This window comes from Oryctolagus cuniculus, chromosome 18, assembly GCF_964237555.1.
Source record: "Oryctolagus cuniculus chromosome 18, mOryCun1.1, whole genome shotgun sequence".
Taxonomy (NCBI): Eukaryota; Metazoa; Chordata; class Mammalia; order Lagomorpha; family Leporidae; genus Oryctolagus; species Oryctolagus cuniculus.
This window is the reverse complement of record NC_091449.1, coordinates 13,649,074-13,667,793: the sequence shown is the minus strand read 5'-3', so window position 1 is coordinate 13,667,793 and position 18,720 is coordinate 13,649,074. Positions and strand designations below refer to the sequence as shown.

The following is an 18,720-nucleotide window of genomic DNA, read 5'->3' as shown; positions in this document are numbered from 1 at the left end:
GGTTTCCAAAGGCCCGCCTCCGGAAGAGACTGCTACGGGTGCCGCGTCCCTATTGGCAAGAAGCTCGTGACCGTCGCTGATTGGTCCGTAGATCCAGGCGCAGAGGAAGGCAGCGGGCCGGGGGCGGGCCTTCTGCCGAAGCGGGAACCCGAGTGTCATCTTGATTGGCAGGAGCTGAGCCCAGGGACGACCCTTACTCTGATTGGTCTACCTACCAAATTTCCGCCCTGGTATTGGCTTATAGAAAGGCAAAGGCGGGGCTGGGAGGGGAAGTTTTGTGGTCTGATCTGAGGAGCGCAGCAGGCGCCGCTTGTGGGAGCCGCAGCCCTATCAGTGAGTAGCCATGGGTCTGGGCGGCCGTCGGCAACAGGTGGCCGGTGCGCTTGGCCTGGTGGTTTTCCATGTTTGGTCTGGGGAAACTTTCTCGCTGTGCGAGGTCAAGGACCTCAAATCCGTCCCGCCCCTAACCGCCTCTTACATCCGGGTTTTTTCCTCCTCACCAACGTTTGGGCGCGTAGGCCAATGGGAATCGCCCCTTAGGGCGTCCCGCCTACTGGGTCGCGCAGAGCCTGCTGGGACTTGTAGTAAACCCCTGGCGGTTTCCCCTCAGCACGCGGGCAGAAGCGGAGTCCTGCGCACGCTTTGTTGCCCAGGCTGCGCCTCCATCGTCTCCCCGCTGGCGCCTCGCCTCATCTTCCGTTTTGGAGGGAAGATTCCTGAACGGGCCGTTCAGTCAGCCTTGAGACGAGGGAGTAGGGGAAGCCCCGGGCTTAGGTCCTCTTTTTCCTCCTCTCAGCCCTCGCTTGGCGCCTCGCCCCATGGCAGTTCCCGAGACCCGCCCCAACCACACCATTTATATCAACAACCTCAATGAGAAGATCAAGAAGGATGGTGAGTGATCGGGGTGCTGGGGGTTGGGCTGTCCCGCGTGAGCTGCGTCCTCTCCCTCGCTCAGCCTTCGCCGGACCTGGCTCCGTGTCGTGAACGCTCTGCCCTTGGACCTGGCCGTCTTCCCCCTCTCGGGACTCCTCTTCCAGGAAGCCCTTCCCTGTCTCTCCTCAGGCGGCTGCCACTACTTCCCATAGGCCCCCGGGCGTGCCCCATCAAGCCCTGATGTTACGGACTTTCATGGGGCTGGCAACACTTGTAGCAGGGGCATCCACGTTGCCTAAGTCCCAGTTGTCAGACTAGGACACTGGGGCTCTAAAATGGAGGGCGGGAGAGGCGCAGGGAGAGAGAGCTTCCATCCTCTGGTTCGCTGCTCAGACAGCCGGGCCCGGGCCAGGTTGAAGCCTAGCCCGGGCACTCCAGCCGGGTCTCCCACGCAGGTGCAGGGGCCCGAGTACGTGGGGCATCTTCCATGGTCATCCCAGCGCGTTAGCAGGGAGCTGGACCACAAGTGTAGCAGCTGGGACGCAGCCAGGATGCTGGCGTTGTAGGCGGCACCAGAACACCACCGCCAGGCCAGAATTAGGAGTTAGCATGGCTTCCTTGTTCCCGGGTCCGGGTAGTGTGGCACAGTTGTCCCAGTTAGTGAGCCACACTCAAGCCCCCCTAGTTTTGATAGCCAGACTCCCTCTGTGGGCCCGCCTCTCCCAGCCTCTGGTGATCGCCATCCTGTGTGCAGGTGGAGGCGTTCGTCTCTGTGTTTAGCTCCCACACGAGAGGGAAAGAACTGAGTTCTTGAAGTCAGCGTCTCTCGCTGTAGTGAATTAGTAAATGATCCCCTTATTGAGCCTCCATCTGCTGGTTCACTCCTCGGATGGCCACAACAACCGGCCCTGGGCCAGACCGGAGCCAGGAGCCAGGAGCTTCGTCTGGGTCTCCCGCGTGGGTGTAGGGGCCCAAGCGCTTCGGCCGTCTTCTGCTGCTTTCTCAGTCCATTAACTGGGATTGGAAGTGGAGCAGCCGGGACTTGAACAGGCACCGATATGGGATGTCAGTATCCCAGGCAGTGGCTTAACCCACTACACCACAGTGCTGGCCCCTGGAGAAAGGTAAACTTTTTCTGTCACCTCAAGAAAATTGGCCATAACTGGGATTTGGTTTATTTTTAAAGATTTGGAAGGCCGGGAGAGAGAGATTTTCCATTTTCTGGTTCACTCTCCAAATGGCTGCAGTGGTCAGGGCTGGGCCAGGCCAAAGCCAGGAGCCAGGAACTGCATCTCGGCCTCCCCCGTGGGTGGCAGGGGCCTAAGGACTTGGGCCATCCGCTGTTGCCTCCCAGGTACCTTAGCAGGAAGCTGGATGGAAAGTGCAGAGTCGCGGGGACTTGAGGCAGGCACTCTGAAATGGGATGCAGGTGTCTCAGGGGTGCCGTAACCCTCTGTGCCACAAGACTTGACCAAAGCAGTATTTACATCTCAGTGAGGAGAAGATTGTTCCGAACTTGGCCCAGCATGTGCAGATGTCTAGGGACAGAAGAGCCTGGGGCATTCTGGGAACTACACATAGTTTTGTGGGCCTGAGCCCCGGAGGCCTGTGAACCTGTGAATCGTGGCGAAGCTTCCAGAGGGTGATGAGCTGTTGGTTCAGAGGGCCCTGTGGACTGTGTGACGTGCTGACTATACTAGGCCAGGCTGCTCCCCTGTCCTGACTGTGTCCCTTGTGACCTTCTCGGGTATGGAGGGTGAACTTGAGTGGGGTAGGGAAGACTGGAGAATGGGTAGAGTCCAGCATAGGATCAGAGCTTGGAGAGAGGATGGGAATTTTCCCACTAGGGACATTTTTGGTTAATTGCTTCAAAATATCCCTGTCAGGGCTGGCACTGTGGCGTAGCAGGTAAAGCCGCAGCCTGCAGTGCCGGCATCCCTTATGGGTTCTGGCTTGAGTCTCGGATGCTCCATTTCTGATCCAGCTCTCTGCTATGGCCTGGGAAAGCAGTGGAAGACGGCCCAAATGCTTGGGCTCCTGCACCCACGTGGGAGACCCGGAAGGAGCTCCTGGCTCCTGGCTTCGGATGGGCACAGCTCTGGCCATTGCGGCCATTCGGGGAGTGAACCAGTGGATGGAAGCCCTTTCTCTCTGCCTCTCTGTAATGCTGCCATTCAAATAAATATTAAAAAAATTATTTATTTGAAAGACAGAGTTACACACAGAAAAGGAGAGGCAGAGAGAGAGAGAGTCTTCCATCCGCTGGTTCACTCCCCAATTGGCTGCAATGGCTGGAGCTGAGCCGATCCGAAGCCAGGAGCCAGGAGCTCCTCCGGGTCTCCCACATGGGTGCAGGGACCCAAGTACTTGGGCCATCCTCTGTTACTTTCCCAGGCCATAGCAGAGAGCTGGATTGGAAGTGGAGCAGCCGGGACTTGAACCAACGCCCACATGGGATGCTGGCACCACAGGCAGTGGCTTTACCCGCTACACCACAGCGCCAGCCCCAATAAGTAAATCTTTGAAATGAAAAATCCTTGTCCCCACCCTTCCTCATCTAACGCACACACTTTATTTCCTCTCCTGGTGTTCCATTCAGTTGGTCCTCCTTTGGGCCTGGGTTATGAGAAGGCACCTTTGTTCAGCCTGAATGTCCCTGTGCGGCCGGAGGCACGGGGACAAGTTGGGGTACAGAAAGTCCGCCTGGGCGCTCTTATTGAGCGTTTGCTGTGTGCCAGGTGGCACTGAGCGCTCCTGCACGAGTTCGTGCTCCCCCATGGTGGCCCTGTGCACATCAGCGTGCTCTGCCGTACTCAGAGACACGAGCCCCGCCGCTGGGGTGCTTAGCTACTGCTGTGGCTGGGTCGAGAGGTCGCTGAACTGGCATCGGGGTTCTCTGCCCGTGGCTGGTGGTCTCATCTGGCTGCACTTCTAGAGAAGGCGCGCAAGTGCCAGGACGTGGTGCCCAGGCCTCTGCTCAGCCCCGGCTCTTCTTTCCCCCACTGCAGAGCTGAAGAAGTCGCTGTATGCCATCTTCTCCCAGTTTGGCCAGATCCTGGACATCCTGGTGTCACGGAGCCTGAAGATGAGGGGCCAGGCCTTCGTCATCTTCAAGGAGGTCAGCAGTGCCACCAACGCCCTGCGCTCCATGCAGGGTTTCCCCTTCTACGACAAGCCCATGGTGAGTGGTGCGCGAGCGTGGCCTGCGGAAGGCGCTGGGACACTGTACAGAGACACCAGTGACCAGGGCAGCTCCCAGACCCAGAGACTTTTGAGCGGGGTGGGGGGACATAGGAGGACAGGTAGAGTACTAAGGGCCAGAACAGGGAGGGAGCACAGAGCCTGGGGTGGGGGCGGTTGGAGGAGGCCCCTAACCCAGTCGGGGTTCAGGCAGGGCCTTCAGTAGGTGAGGCAGAAAGCGTGTGTGTGTGGGGGGGGTGAAGTAAGGCTCAGAGTGGACATGATGAGGGAAGTGAGAAGGTCAGGTGCATCTGGCTGGGCTGCAGGCCTGATGGGAACCTGCGAGTCTGTGTGTGTGGGCGGCAGGCAGGTCATGTCCGTTGGAAGCTGCAGGCCCGGGACAGCCGGGCCACCTGTCACTTCCATCTGGAGAGGGCCCTGCGCTGACTCCTCCTGCCTGTTGTCCCCTGTGCGTTTGTGAGCCTGGAGTTGCTGTGTCCTCGTTACCTTTCTCGGGTGTGCGGTGTTGGCTTTTGAGGGATAAAAGCCGTACATCTTTTTGTGTGAACTCCCCGTCTTCATGTGTTCCCCAAGTCTTTGCTTGGAGCACATCAGGCGCCCAGATGAGTGAATTTGTCCGGAAACGCAGTCGCTCTGCCTTCAGAGCGCGGCTCCGCGGCCTCACGCGCTGTCGGCCTGCTCTGGCCACCGCCTCCCCGCCTCAGGACGAGGGCAGTGACTTCCCTGTCTTCAGCCCTGCTCCCCACACACAGCCACGGGGCTCCGTGCAGGACGAGTGGTGGCTCGCCACTTGGCTCCGTGGCCCATGGTGCCCCAGCTGTGGCTGTGTGCCCGTTGTGCCTCTGCAGAGCCTGGCTGAGAGAGTGGACAATGAGAGAGAGACAGAGAGAAAGGTCTTCCTTTGCCGTTGGTTCACCCTCCAGTGGCCGCCGCAGCCAGCGTGCTGTGGCCGGCGCATCACGCTGATCCGAAGGCAGGAGCCAGGTGCTTCTCCTGGTCTCCCATGGGGTGCAGGGCCCAAGCACTTGGGCCATCCTCCTTTGCACTCCCTGGCCACAGCAGAGAGCTGGCCTGGAAGAGGGGCAACCGGGACAGAATCTGGCGTCCCGACCCGGACTAGAACCCGGTGTGCCGGCGCCGCTAGGCGGAGGATTAGCCTATTGAACCACGGCGCCGGCCTCTTTCTGTTTTTAAGCATCGCACCTTCCCCCACTGCATGAGCCCTACGAGGGCAAGGGCTCGTGTGTGTTTTGCTCCCAGGTCAGAGCCTAGGAGGGGCCTGGTGTTTAGTGAGAACCGTTGAGAGTGGATTTCGCTTGAAAACCCAACTGTGGGGGTGGAACTGCCCCTCACAGAGCCCCTGTCCTAGCATTGGCCTGCCTTTGGCTCAGCGTCCTCTCTCTTAAGGATTTTATTATTTATTTTATTTGAGAGGCAGAGGTACAGAGAGAAAAGGAGAGAGATCTAGCATTCACTCGTTTATTCTCCCTGTGGCTGCAACAGTCAGGTCTGGGCCAAGCCAGAGCCAGGAGCCAGGAGCCAGGAGCTGCTTCTGGGTCACCTACATGAGTGCAGGGGTCCAAGCACTTGGGCTATCTTCAGCTGCTTTCCCAGGCCATAGCAGAGAGCTGGATCAGAAGAGGAGCAGTCAGGACGCGAACTGGCGTCCATATGGGATTGCCGGCACTGTAGGCAGCAGCTTAACCTACTACACCTCATCGCTGGCCTTCTGTCTTCTCTTGGAAACACAGTCTGCTGAGCCCTCACTCCCTGTGGTGGACTGTTCTGAACATTTAACTCATTTAGTCCATATGACAGTGCTTTGACGGGGATATAATTGTCCCCACTTTACAGATGGGGAAGTTGAGACCAACCAACTTATAACGTTTCTCAGCAAGCTCTTGGTAAGGTCTGGTTTTGAACCCAGGCCCTGGGCTTGGTAGTCTGCCCTTGTAACCCCCTGCTTTCTGCTGGGTAGCGCATTCAGTACGCCAAGACCGACTCGGACATCATCGCCAAGATGAAGGGCACCTTTGTGGAGCGGGACCGCAAGCGGGAGAAGAGGAAGCCCAAGAGCCAGGAGACGCCCGCTGCCAAGAAGGCCGTGCAGGGCGGAGCGGCGGCCCCCGTGGTGGGGGCCGTGCAGGGCCCTGTCCCGGTAAGCCGGGGCCCAGAGGTGTGTCCTGTCAGCACTGGGCCTTAGCCCATTGCCTGACTTGGGGCAGGGTAGGGAAAGGTCTTCCCTTGGGGATTCAGAGCCTTCCCTTCCGTTTCCTTGCCGAGGTTGTGTGTGTCTCTCTCGGGGAGGTGAGCACCTGGGTGGTGGTATCCGTGCTCAGGGCACAGGTCCCTGTCTGCCGGCTGTCCCTCTGGGCTTTCTCCATGTCTGTCCCTTGGTTTCATTCTCTTTGATCATGTCTTTGCCGTCTTTTAAGTCAATGTTTATATAGAAGATCCAGGAGAATTTAGCAACTGACCATTGGGATTAATAAGTGAAGTTAGTTCAGGAAGGCCACTACATATAAAGTCAGTGAGAAGTAGTGGTTTCGTCTCTATACCTAGGAACAAGTAGACTCCACACTGGAGAACAGTGCCGAGCAGTCGATCTGATAGGTGTGCGGGCCTGTTCCTGGTGACAGCGCAGAGCAGTGCTGGGGGTGAAGGGAGGCCACAGCAGTGGGTGGGACATCCTCCACGCACCACGATCCATAGGACTTTCAGTGCGTGCCAAGGCCTACAGTACAAGTGACTGGGGGATCTCAGGACCAGGGCTTAAGACTTCTAGAAGCTCCAGCAGTCTCAGGGCAGGAAGGTGGGCCAGTGGGGCAGAACGAAAAGTGTAGAGACAGCCACACTTGTGTGCCCATGGCACCACCGGCTCACTGTGGTTAGGGCTTATTTTTTCCTGGTTAACAGAGCTGGGGATTGGATGTCTGTGGGGAAAAGATGAACGCTCCCTCTCAGCCTGCACAAGGTAGCGTGAGATGAATCGCAGAGCCGAGTGTTCCAGGAGAAAACAGGAAAATGTCTTCATGACCTTGGAGAGGGCATGAGGAGTGGAAACATCCTGTGTGCTAAACAGGATGCCAGAGCCCGAGTACAGAGGCGAGGACGGCGCCCTGGGCTCTGGCTCTCGCGAGAATGGGTGTCCCGGCTCCGGCCGGGCCGCGCTGTCCTGCGCTCGGCCTCCAGGCTGGGATTCCGGTCCTGGCTGTGCCAGGCCAGGGCTTTGTGCCGTTTTCCTCCTGCTGCTGCCCTGACCCTCCCTTTCCATCCCTGCCGTCCGTCCACCTCTTTCCTGGTCTCTGGATCTGGTGACATTTTTGTGTTTTGTTTTTAGAAAATGCACCATAGATTCTTGCCTCTCTGTGTGAAGTTGTCACCATCTTAACTTTAAATCTATAGATCTGTAAACAAACCAAGGCCTGACTGGAGTTTCTTACAGCTTTTTTTTTTTTTTAAACCTTTTGTGTTGGCGTCCACCTTGGCTCGGTCCAGCTTTCTGGGCGCTGTTTTCACCTCTGTTTAGGCCTGGGCCTTTCTGTGTGTGTGTGTGTGTGTGTGTGTCCGTGTGTCTGTCCCCATCCGGGTTGCCCCTCGCCACTTCCTGCATTGATCCCGCCCCCTCTCTCCACAGGGCATGCCACCCATGACGCAGGCGCCGCGTATCATGCACCACATGCCGGGCCAGCCGCCCTACATGCCGCCCCCCGGCATGATCCCGCCGCCAGGCCTTGCGCCCGGCCAGCTCCCGCCCGGCGCCATGCCCCCTCAGCAGCTGATGCCGGGGCAGATGCCGCCCGCCCAGCCTGTGAGTGTCGGGCCCCCTGAGGTCTCTAGAGATAGAGGCTGGCAGTTGAAAGGGATGGCTCGGGGAGGGGGGCTGGGCAGACCCCCTGAGGGGGCCCTGGGCGGAGTGGAGGTGGCAGGTTTGCTCTAGGTCTGGAGGGCCAGCGTGAGGCTGCAGCAGCGGCCCCCGCGTTCACCTGTGACTTAGTGCTGAGCACTGGGGCCTACTGTGCACCCTCGGTGCACGGCAGTGAGCAGAGCAGACACACGGGTGACAGCAGATGGTGCGTCCGGAGGAGGTGCCAGGACGAATCCAGGCTGGCTGAGGGGTGGGGATCAGGGCGGACTCAGGGCTTATGTGCTCATGGCCCCTTCTCCCTGCAGCTGTCCGAGAATCCCCCGAATCACATCTTGTTCCTCACCAACCTGCCTGAGGAGACCAATGAGCTCATGCTGTCCATGCTTTTCAACCAGTGAGTGGGGCCTGGGGCTGTTACCATGGGAACGGGCCTCAGCATCCTGCTGGCAGAGCCCTGAGCCAACTCAGGCTTTGCAGGAGGAACAGGGACTGAAGGTGTACAAAGAGGAGGAGGAGGAGGAGCCTGGGTTGGGACCACAGCCTGGGGGTGCCGTGGTGGTAAGGTGGGCGGGTCCCCGTGGCCACGGCATGCTAGCCTCCCTCGCCTTGGTTGGACAGGTAACCAAGCTCTGGGTCTCACTTTCCCAGTCTCTGAAACGGAGAAGAACCTTCGAGGGTGCACATAAAACAATAGACATTTTGGACACTGGCTAGACTGGCAGAACGCAGCACACCCCAGGCTGCGGTGGGGGCGGTGTCTAAACCCTGGAGCCCTGCCTGTGGGACAGGCCACAGCTCGATGTTGGGGTTAGAGTGTAGGGGGTTCACCTGGTGCTTCTGCTGCTGGAGAAACCTGTAATAGTACAAAAGGGAATTTTGAGAAGCAAGATAGGAAATACCACATATCTAGCAGATCGACAAAACAATACATGTTTTGTAAGAATGCGGCTGGGAAAAGGATGGCAGGTGAAGAGAATGAGGCGAAGGCAATTAGAGAAAGGTGTGGAAGTAAGGGCCGCGGCGGTTCCTGGGACGGTTGGCTTTGACTGGGGGAGGGCCTGGGGACTGCAGTGCCGTTTCTGCCTGGATTGTTGTCTGGGTGTCCGTGTTCAAGCTCTTCATTCCAGCCTTGCCCTGGCGGTCTGTCCCGCATGGGGCCGAGTCAGGGTCCCTGAGCTCTGCCGTTCCCTCCCAGGTTCCCTGGCTTCAAGGAGGTGCGTCTGGTGCCCGGGCGGCACGACATTGCCTTCGTGGAGTTTGACAATGAGGTGCAGGCCGGGGCTGCCCGCGACGCCTTGCAGGGCTTCAAGATCACCCAGAACAACGCCATGAAGATTTCCTTTGCCAAGAAGTAGCGCCTTGTCCCCATACCTGCCCCTGCCCCCTGTTCTGGGGCCGCCCCTCCCCTCATTGGCTCAGCCCCCTGAAGGTAAGTCCCCCTCGGGGGCCTTCTCAGAGCCGCGTGTGAGTGAGTGGTCGCCACACAGCATTGTACCCAGAGTCTGCCCCAGACATTGCACCTGGCGCTGTCAGGCCGGAATTAAAGTGGGTTTTGAGGTTTGGTTTTTCACAGCCTTTGTCTTGGTTTTTTGCCTTGCACAGTTGCTTTCCCCCACAGCAGCACTTTGGGGCCTGCGGGCTTGGGAAGGCTCACTGCCCTGCACTTGTCTGTCTCCACCTCAGTCAGCACTCAGGACAGAAGTAGGAACCCAGGGGTGCCATGCACTGTGCGGTTTTTCCCCAGCGGTTTCCTAACAGATGCAGGTGTGTCAGGAAAGAGGTGTTCCTTCATTTTTCTGATCTGTGCACCAGGGCCGTCTGGCAGCAGCGGTCTCGTAGGGACCAGGGAAGGATTTAATGAGGGAAGGAGCTCCGGGGAAGGGTCGTAGGAGTGGCAGTCTGCGTTGGACACGCTGGGGCTCCAGCTTGCAGCTCCTGCTTGAGCATCCATGAGGATGGGATTCACGAAGATGCCCCCAAACCAACCCGGCTACGTGTGGGAAGCTGCTGATGAGACAAGCAGTGTGGCCAGCAGGGGCCTCTGGCAGGCAGCCGTGTGAGCAGCTGAGCTGTGGGAACCAAGGGAGGGTCAACAGCAGGGATGCTCAGCTGGCTATCACCTGACCTGGAGGGTGTGTGTGTGTGTGTTTGTTTTATCTCAAAGGCAGAGTTGGAGCGGGAGAGACAGAGATCTTTCATTTACTGATTCATTCCCCAAATGCCCACCACTGCCCGAGCTGGGCCAGGCTGAAGCCAGGAGACAGGAACTTCATCTGGGTCTCCTACATGGGTGGCAGGAGCTCAAGCACTTGGGCTGTTTTCCACTGACCTGGGAACTTTTAAGTTGATTAAAATCGGGTCAGGGCTGTGGCATAGCTGGTAAAGCCACCAACTGCAACTCCAGCATCCCATGTGGGCGCCGGTTCAAGTCCTGGCTGTTCCTCTTTCAATCCAGCTTCCTGTAAATGGCCTGGGAAAGCAGCAGATGATGGCCCAGCTACCTGGGCCCCTGCCACCCATGTGGGAGAGCTGGGAAAAGCCCCTGGCTCCTGGCCCCTGATTTCAGGCAGGCTCCATGCTGGCTGTTGCTGCCATCTGTGACATGAACCAGCAGATGGAAGATTGCTCTCTGTAGCTTTGACTTTAAAAATAAGTAAATAATTTTTTTTGGAAAAATCAGCTCAAAACCTGTATAATTTAGGACCAGTTTTGTAGTTCAGCAGGTTAAGCTGCCTCTTGCGACACCAGCATCTCCTGTCCGTGTCAGTGTGAGTCTTTCTGCCTTCTGTCGAGCTCCCTGCTCGTGTATCTGGGAAGGCAATGGAAGATGACCCAAGTACATGGGCCTCTGCTACCCATGTGGGAGATCAGGTGGAGCTCCTGGGTTTGGCCTGTTGCAGCCATCTGGGGAGTGAGCCAGCAGATGGAAGATATCTCACTTTGCCTTTCCAATAATAAATAGATCATTTAAAAAATTTTTAAATAGAAAAGTGAGATCATTTGGCAGAGGTAAAAAATTGGCCACAACTAGACTGAGACACTGATTCTTTCTGGATGTAATTCCCTGGCACTGCTCTGAGCCTCGCCGCCTCTGTTGATGAGGAATTGTTAGAAATGAGGAAGGAGGAACAGCCGATCGAGATTTTTCATGCCTGTGTGGTCTGAGGGACTGGAAGAACGGAATTGCCATCTTTGCTGAGTGGCGCAGCCTTGGTGCAGACGGGTGAGCAAAGGCACCTTGTACACCACACCAGCACCTGTGGGTGGGCCTGGTGGGTTCTGTGTCAGCCGATTCTGGCTTCTACTCTGGGGACTCCTAGCTGTCACCCTGCAAACAGGTGATGTCCCCACTCAGAGCGTCATTTTCTTGCTGAGTAAAAAGGAACCCCTCTGTGTTTGTGCAGGGTGAGTAGAACCGACCCAGAGTGCTTGGAGCTGGCAGTGTTCCGGGTTTTGGAATATTTGCGTGGACCTGTGTTGTCTTGGGATCCAGATCTAAACGCAAGACTCATTATTTTTTGGTGTACACCTCATACACAGAGCCTGAAGGGGATTTTATGCAGATTTTTAAATATACAATATTTTTAGTGCATCTGTGTTTGGAATGTGACCTGTCACAGGAGGTTCAGTGTGGAATTTCTCACTTGTGGCTGTCAACATTTGTATTCAAAAAAGTATTGGATTTTAGCTTCCAGATTTTTTTTTTTAAATTATTTATCTGAAAGGCACAGTTAAAGAGAGAGGGAGAGACAGATCTTCCATCCACTGGTTCCCTCCCCAAATGGCTGCAGCAGCCAGGCCTGGGCGGGCTGAAGCCGGGAGCTTATTCTGGGTCTCCCACATGGGTGCAGGAGTCTAAGCACTTGGGCCATCCTCTACTGCTTTTCCAGGCCATTAGCAGGGAGCTGGATCAGAAGTGGAGCAGCTGGGACTCGAACCAGCCCCCGTATGAGTGCCAGCATCACAGGTGGTGGCTTTACCCACTAGGTCCCAGTGCTGGCCTCTAGATTCCAGATTTCAGGGTTAGCGGTGCTCAACCTGTACTCAGTACAGCCACCACCAGGCACTTCCCAAGAGTCACGTCAGCAGGGATTTACTGAGTACTGGCATGTGAATCTAACACACATGTACACGTAAGATGCTAAACGCTGTTCCAGAGACGGTGTACAATGGCAAAACCGAAAAGCCAGCTTCAGATACTGTATTCTGATGAGGGAGAGGCGGTGATCAAGGAGAGCCCAGTAGGCCGCTGTCCTGCCGACAGCCCATGTTGGAGTCCCAACTGCTCTGCTTCCCATCCAGCTCCCTGCTAATGCACCTGTGAAAGCAACAGAAGATGGCCCAAGTGTTTGGGCCCCTGCACCTAGGTGGGAGACCCAGATGGAGCTCCTGGCTCCTGGCTTCAGTCCAGCTGTGGCAGGCATTTGGGGAGTGAACTAACAGGTGGAAGATCTGTCTCTCCCTATGGCTCTAACTCTTTCTAACAAATAAATGTATCTTCAAAAAGAAAAGCCTCTGAGAAGGGTCCCTGGAGCAGAGCTGTTTTGCTTTTGATGTCTGCGTGCTTAGCTGGGCGTTGCTCAGGGCCTGTCTCCTCAGACTCCTCCCTGGCCCCAGGCCTGCGTGTCCAGCCTTTGAAACAAGCATGGGCTGGCCAGGCCCGGGGCAAGGCCTGAGGGGAAGGCGGGGGCTCTGGAAACTGGGCTTGCAGCACAGTGTGGAGGTGAGAGGTGAGTACCATGCGACACCGCTTCCTCCTCCTGACCTTGGGCCGTGGCTTGCTTTTCTCCTCAGCCTGAAAGCTGAAGGGGAAGCATCCCAGAGAGCGACTGGCAAGCACCTGGAGCGGAGGTGCTGCAGAGCAGCCCGCCCGGGGAGGGGTGGGAAAAGCGCCAGGGTCCTGGGGTGGGCGAAGGCTGTGAGGGCCGGGATGAAAGCCCCGGGTGCCAGTGCTGGGGCTCAAGAGAAGTGTGCCGTTCCGTGTCCTGCTTGTGTGGCCGGAGTACAGAAAGGGGGTGTGGGGGTTGCCATGGCTGCCTTGGTCCCGTATGAAGTTTGGATATGGACAGGTGGCCTCCAGGGTGGGTGCTGCTGGTCTCCACTCTGCACTGTCCACACCTGGGGTGTCTTCAAGTGTGAGCTGGACCCAGTGACCTGCCTCGTGAATGCAGGGTTCCCCCTTACCTGCAAGGGGATACCTCCCATGGACCCCCCCACACACACACACCTGGAACCAGACAGCCCCGGGTCCTGGTGGGGCGCCTTCTAATTTTGGCTGGGACTGGCGCTCTGGGGTGCAGCAGCGAAGTTAGCATGGCTTGCCCCCTTCTCACTCTCACAGGTGGGTTTGTTCTGCCCGGGATCACAGCAACCTCGCGAGCAATGCTCTTACTGAGAACTTGACCTTCCGTTAAGTGAAGCCCTTGACAGCTGCTCTCCTGCGTATCCGAGTTGCCAGCTTTGCGGCTGTTGTACTTGGGGCCATGGTTTTATGGAGTCCCAGGAACACAAGCACCATAGCACACATGGCTCAGGTCCACTGCACCAGGGGATGCCTCACTTTCTGGGCAGGGTGGGACAGGATGACTTGAGATTTCATGCTATTCAGAATGGCATGCAACTTAAAACTTAGGAAGTATTTAGTTCTGGAGTTTTCCATCTCATATTCTCAGACCACAGGTAAGTGAAGGCTGCAGATAAAGGTGTGTGGTGGGGGGGACTACTGGGTAGCAAAAATGGTGGGATGTCCTTTCTAGGATAAGATTACAAAGATGCAGCCGGTGCCGCCGCTCTCCAGAATAATCCTCCGCCTGTGGCGCCAGCACCCCGGGTTCTAGTCCCGGTTGGGGCACTGGATTCTGTCTCGGTTGCTCCTCTTCCAGTCCAGCTCTCTGCTGTGGCCTGGGAAGGCAATGGAGGATGGCTCAAGTGCTTGGGCCCTGTACCCACATGGGAGACCAGGAGGAAGCACCTGGCTCCTGGCTTTGGATCGGTGCAGCGTGCCAGCCGTAGTGGCCATTTGGGGGGTGAACCAATGGAAGGAAGACCTGTCTCTCTGTCTAACTCTGCCTGTCAAAAAAACCAAAAAAGATTACAAAGATGCTTCTGTCCTGCTTGGTGGGAAGCCAGCCACCGTGTCGTGTGCTTTCTGAAGACGTGTGTGGCAAGGAGCCAAGGAAGCTTCCCACCAACAGTCATTGCGGACAGAGGTCCTCAGTCCAGTTCCCACAGGCGACTGAGCCCTTCCAGCACTTGCCCGAATGACTTTGGGACTGGATCCTTCCCCGGTCCAGCCTTCAAGTGAGGCTGCAGCCCTGTGGGGACACTGGGCACAGGCATCCAGCTAAGCTACACCGGGATTTCTGGCCCACAGGAAAGAGGGTAATGTTGGTTTTAAGTTACTACATTGTGGGATGACTAATGCAGCAGTAGATAAATGCATTGACTCTGGGAAGTGAAGCCACTTCTACCCCTTTGTGATTTCATCAACATTAGGGGCCATAGTCCCCACAGCTAATTATTTTGTTCTTTCTAAATATCCGGCAGGTGCGCGCGCGGAGGGGTGGGGTGCATTGTGGTGCAGTTGCCATCTGCAGCACCCACACCCCAGCTCCCAGCTGCTCTGCTTCCAATCCAGCTCTGCTAATGTGCCCAGGAAAGCAGTGAAAGGTGGCTCAAGTAGTTGGGCCCCTGCCAGCCCTGTAGGAGACCTGGATTGAGTTCCTGGCTCCTGTATCTGTTTCTCATCACTCTTCTCTTTAAATAAATTAAGAAGATAAATGTTTATTTGGAAGGCAGAGTTAGAGAGAGTTCTTTGATCTGCTGGTTCATTCTAATGGCTGCAGTAGCTCGGGCTGGGCCATGCTGAAGCCAGGAGCTTCATTCTGAGTCTCCTACATGGGTGGCAAGCACTTGGACCATCTTTGGCTGCTTCCCCAAGTGCGTGAGCAGGGAGCTGAGTTAGAAGTAGAGCAGCTGGGACATTAACCGGCGCCCATATGGGAGGCTGGTGTTGCAGGTGGTAGCTTAATCTGCTGTGCCACAACTCTGGCCCCAGTAAGTGAATCTAAAAAAATACCCTGGGGTGAAGTCAATGATGTGGCTTATTGGACTAAGCTGCTACCTGCAGCGCCAGCATCCCATGTGGGCGCTGGTTCAAGTCCCGGCTGTTAAGCTTCTGATCTAGCTCCCTGCTAATGTGCCTGGAAAAGCAGCAGATGGCCCAAGTTCTTGGGCCACTGCACCGACATGGGAGACCTGGAAGAAGCTCCTGGCTTGGCCCAGCCCCAGCCATTGTGGCCATTTGGGAAGTAAACCAGCAGATAAGACTCTCCCTCTCTATCTGTAACTCTGCATTTCAAAAAAAATACACATATCTGTGGGGCAGGTGTTTGGTGCAGTGGTTAGGGCACTGCTTGGGTTGCCCACACCCACCTCAGAATGCCTGGGTTGCATTTCCAGCTTTGCTTTTTTGAATCCTGCATTCTTACTAATGCACACTTGGGAGGTAGCAAGTGATGGCTTAAGTACTTGGGTCTCTGCCACCCACTGGGGAGACCTGGATTGACTTTCTTTTTAACTATGTATTTACTTGCAAGGCAGTTTTAGAGAGGGAGAGACAGTAAGTTCTTGCATCTGCTGGTTCACTCGCCAAATGGCTGCAAGTGCCAGAGCTGGGCGGGTTCCAGGACTCCCACACAGGTGCAGGGGCCCAAGCACTTGGGCCACCCTCCACTGCTTTTCCAGGCCTTAGCAGGGAGTTGGATTAGAAGTGGAGCAGCCGGGACTCAAACCGGAGCCCTTATTGGATGCTGGCACCACAGGCAGCAGCTTTACCTGCTGTGCTCCTGGCTTCAGCCTCGCCCAGCCCTTAATGTTTCAGCAGCTGGAAGATCTCTCTCTTCTCTGTCTTTCAAATAAAATGAAAATAAATAAGAAGTTATTAAAAAGTTTTGTTTGCTGGCTCTTTTCTCCCCACCAGAGGCCTTGGTCTCTCATTCCTTGAGGAATCTACAGTTTCTGGATCAGGATCTAGCACCTTGTACACACTCATTAAATATTTATTGATTAAAGGAATAATTTCTAAAAATTTTCTAAAGTGGAGGGTTCTGGGACAAGTGTTTGGGATGCCTTCATTCCATAGCAGATTGCCTGGGTTCAGACCCGTCTCAGCTCTGCTCCCAATTCTAGCTTCCTGCTAATGTGCACCGTGGTGATGACTGGAGTGCTTGGGTCTCTGCCCTCCACATGCGAGACCTGGATTGGTCCCTAGCTCCTGGTATCAGCCGGGGCTGCCCTCTGCTGTTGCAGGCATTTTGGGAGTGAACCAGTGGGCGGGGGCCCTGTCTGCCTCTCAGATGGATAAAGGAAAAACGTAATGGGAAGTTCAAACTGAGGCCGGACCCTGGAACTCTCATGGGTGGCAGGGACCCAGGTACTGTGCCTCTCAGGATGCGTTAGGTTGTGAGCAGGGCAGCCTGGGCTCAAACTGCAGTCGTGTGTGGGGTGCAGGCGTCCTCAGCAGTGACTCAGCTCACTGGGCCACAGCACCTGCTCCTCAGATTCTCTTTAAGGTTCATTTATTGATTTTGACAGTCACAGGGCCCAAGAACTGGGCCGCCATCTGCTGTTACTAGCGTGGAGCGGCCAGGACTTGAACCAGCGTCGATATGGGAAGCTGGCCTTGTGGGCAGCAGCTCAACCCCTGCTCCGCAGCGCCAGTCCCTCTCTGGTCTTTTCAAGTCTAGAGGACTTCTTGTTCCCTCTCTCCGGCAGCTTACTGCTTATCTAGTTGCAATAATCTGATCTTGTGTCCAGACCATCCCTGGGAGTGCTTTGTCCTCCAGGTCCCCTGCAGATCCCTTGAATGGGCTCTTATTTAACCCCTTCAGGAGCTCCATGAGGTCAGAGAGCAAGGTGCTGGGTGTCCCCACCCCCTCGGTCCCTTTGCCATATGAAAAGGGGAGTAGTAGCCCCTCCTCCACTTGCGTTAATAAGATGTATGTGGTGAACACTGTCACGGTTCACTTTCACTGTCTTCCCCATTTTGCAGAGGAGGAAGGCGGGGCTCTGAGAGGGGCAGGGGTTGGCCCAGGCAGGGTGAATAGTGAGCTGGCTGGGCTGCCAGCGGCCCTGAGGCCCCATGGAGTTGTCACTCAGTGCTGGGAGCTGCGGCCCTTGTCCTCAAAGGGCTGCCTTGTTCTGCCCCCAGCACGGGAAATTCCAAGTGGTTTTCCAAACTGGCTTCTCTGGTTCTGTCCCTGGAGGGAGCAGCAGAGGGGCCTGGGTACCCTAAGCGAGATTCCTGGGAGGATGGGATTGAGTCCAAGCTGAGGGGGACGCTGTCACCTGGACTGACCTGGGCAGCTGAGGGCCTATCTGGGCCTTTCCGTGAGCCAGCAGCCCTCACCCCGTCTTTGAAATGGTTCTGGCTGGGTGGCGGCCTCTAGGTGGTATGGGTAAAATTGGGTCTGGTTTAAGGCGGGGTCAACACAGAGAACACAGGTCTCCTTGTGTTGCTGGCCAGAGGGAGAGCAAGAGCACACCAGAGACCACTTCTCCCCTTGGTTGCTCTCGCTCATGGCCGTGATGGCTCGGTCCCTGTCCCCGGTGCTCCTCGGTGTCATCGTCGTGCTGTCTGCCACCCCAGGGCCTAGTGCGGGGGACCGCCCCATGCCCAAGCTGGCCGAGCGGAAGCTGTGTGCCGATGAGGAATGCAGCCGTGAGAGTGGGAAGAAGGAGGGGGGGAGTGTGGGTTCCTGGCCTGTGTGTGTGCTGGGTCGGGGGCAGAGGTGCTGTCACTGTCACTTCCTTCTGTTGCTGCCCTAGACCCCATCTCCATGGCTGTGGCTCTTCAGGACTACGTGGCCCCCGACTGCCGCTTCCTGACCATATACCGGGGCCAGGTGGTATATGTCTTCTCCAAGCTAAAGGGCCGCGGACGCCTCTTCTGGGGAGGCAGTGTGAGTGTGTGTGTGTGGGGGGGTGAGGTCGGAGGGGAGTGAACCCCGGCTTTCCACATGAAGGGAAACACATTTGGGGGAAGGGACACCTTCCCCCACGGCACCTCCTGCGATGCCAAGATCTTTTCTAGACACGGAAGATAGACCCATGAACAGCTCTTATCTTTTGATAGAAGGAGACAAGTGAGAATTAATACAGAGGGACCGGGTGGCTGCTTGGCCATCTGCGCAGGTGACAGGCTGAGATTTGAGTGACAAGGCTGGGGAGAGGAGCGGGAGCCAAGCCCCCCAGCAGGACGGAGCTCGCCATGGTCCCAGCGCCCGGCTGTCGCTCCCTCTTCCTCAGGTTCAGGGAGATTACTACGGAGACCTGGCTGCTCGCCTAGGCTATTTCCCCAGTAGCATCGTTCGCGAGGACCGGACTCTGAAACCCGGGAAAATTGATGTAAAGACAGATGTGAGTGTCCTGGCTTGCCGAGGGAGGCCCTTTGGGTGGTGAAGATGGGCAGAACCCCTCCTACCCTTGGATCCCCAGCAGCCTGGCTCAGTTCGCTCCCCGCTAAAATGGGCAGTGATTTCTCACTCTCGGTTCAGCAGAGATTAGAGGACTGGGGCTGATTTGCATAGCATTTATGTGGCCAACCGCTAGACCCACTGCGGTGCTCACTGGGTTTGCTCTCCACCGTTTCTGCTTCCTCTTTTTCAGAAATGGGATTTCTACTGCCCGTGAGTGCAGCCCGCCGCGATGCCCGCTGTCTTCCCTCCTTGGCTTGTGTGCAAATACATCGGCCGAGCGCAAACCGCCGCGTCTCTGTG

General features: G+C 56.5%; 2 protein-coding genes across 2 annotated transcripts; both read left to right on the top strand.

Annotated features, from left to right (window-relative positions):
* Window positions 1-296: 296 nt before the first annotated feature.
* On the top strand, window positions 297-9,510 carry SNRPA (small nuclear ribonucleoprotein polypeptide A; the record flags this gene model as incomplete). The annotated part of the gene is given in 7 exon segments (NM_001082160.1): window positions 297-333; window positions 797-891; window positions 3,882-4,054; window positions 6,053-6,232; window positions 7,712-7,885; window positions 8,248-8,336; window positions 9,138-9,510. Coding segments are annotated over 6 exon segments (849 nt in total). The 3' UTR covers window positions 9,298-9,510.
* Window positions 9,511-9,669: 159 nt separating this feature from the next.
* Window positions 9,670-18,704, top strand: MIA (MIA SH3 domain containing). Its single transcript, XM_002722298.5, has 4 exons — window positions 9,670-17,663; window positions 17,771-17,904; window positions 18,251-18,361; window positions 18,611-18,704. The coding sequence occupies exons 1-4, from the start codon at window positions 17,522-17,524 to the stop codon at window positions 18,632-18,634; spliced, it is 411 nt and encodes a 136-aa protein (XP_002722344.2). The 5' UTR covers window positions 9,670-17,521; the 3' UTR covers window positions 18,635-18,704.
* Window positions 18,705-18,720: the final 16 nt, after the last annotated feature.

Excerpts from the sequence above, each read along its gene's own strand:
- MIA (XM_002722298.5), top strand. The coding sequence starts at position 17,522 with ATGGCCGTGATGGCTCGGTCCCTGTCCCCGGTGCTCCTCGGTGTCATC. Across the intron at positions 17,664-17,770 it reads TGCCGATGAGGAATGCAGCC|ACCCCATCTCCATGGCTGTG; the intron begins GTGAGAGTGGGA and ends TTGCTGCCCTAG. Across the intron at positions 18,362-18,610 it reads AAATTGATGTAAAGACAGAT|AAATGGGATTTCTACTGCCC; the intron begins GTGAGTGTCCTG and ends CCTCTTTTTCAG.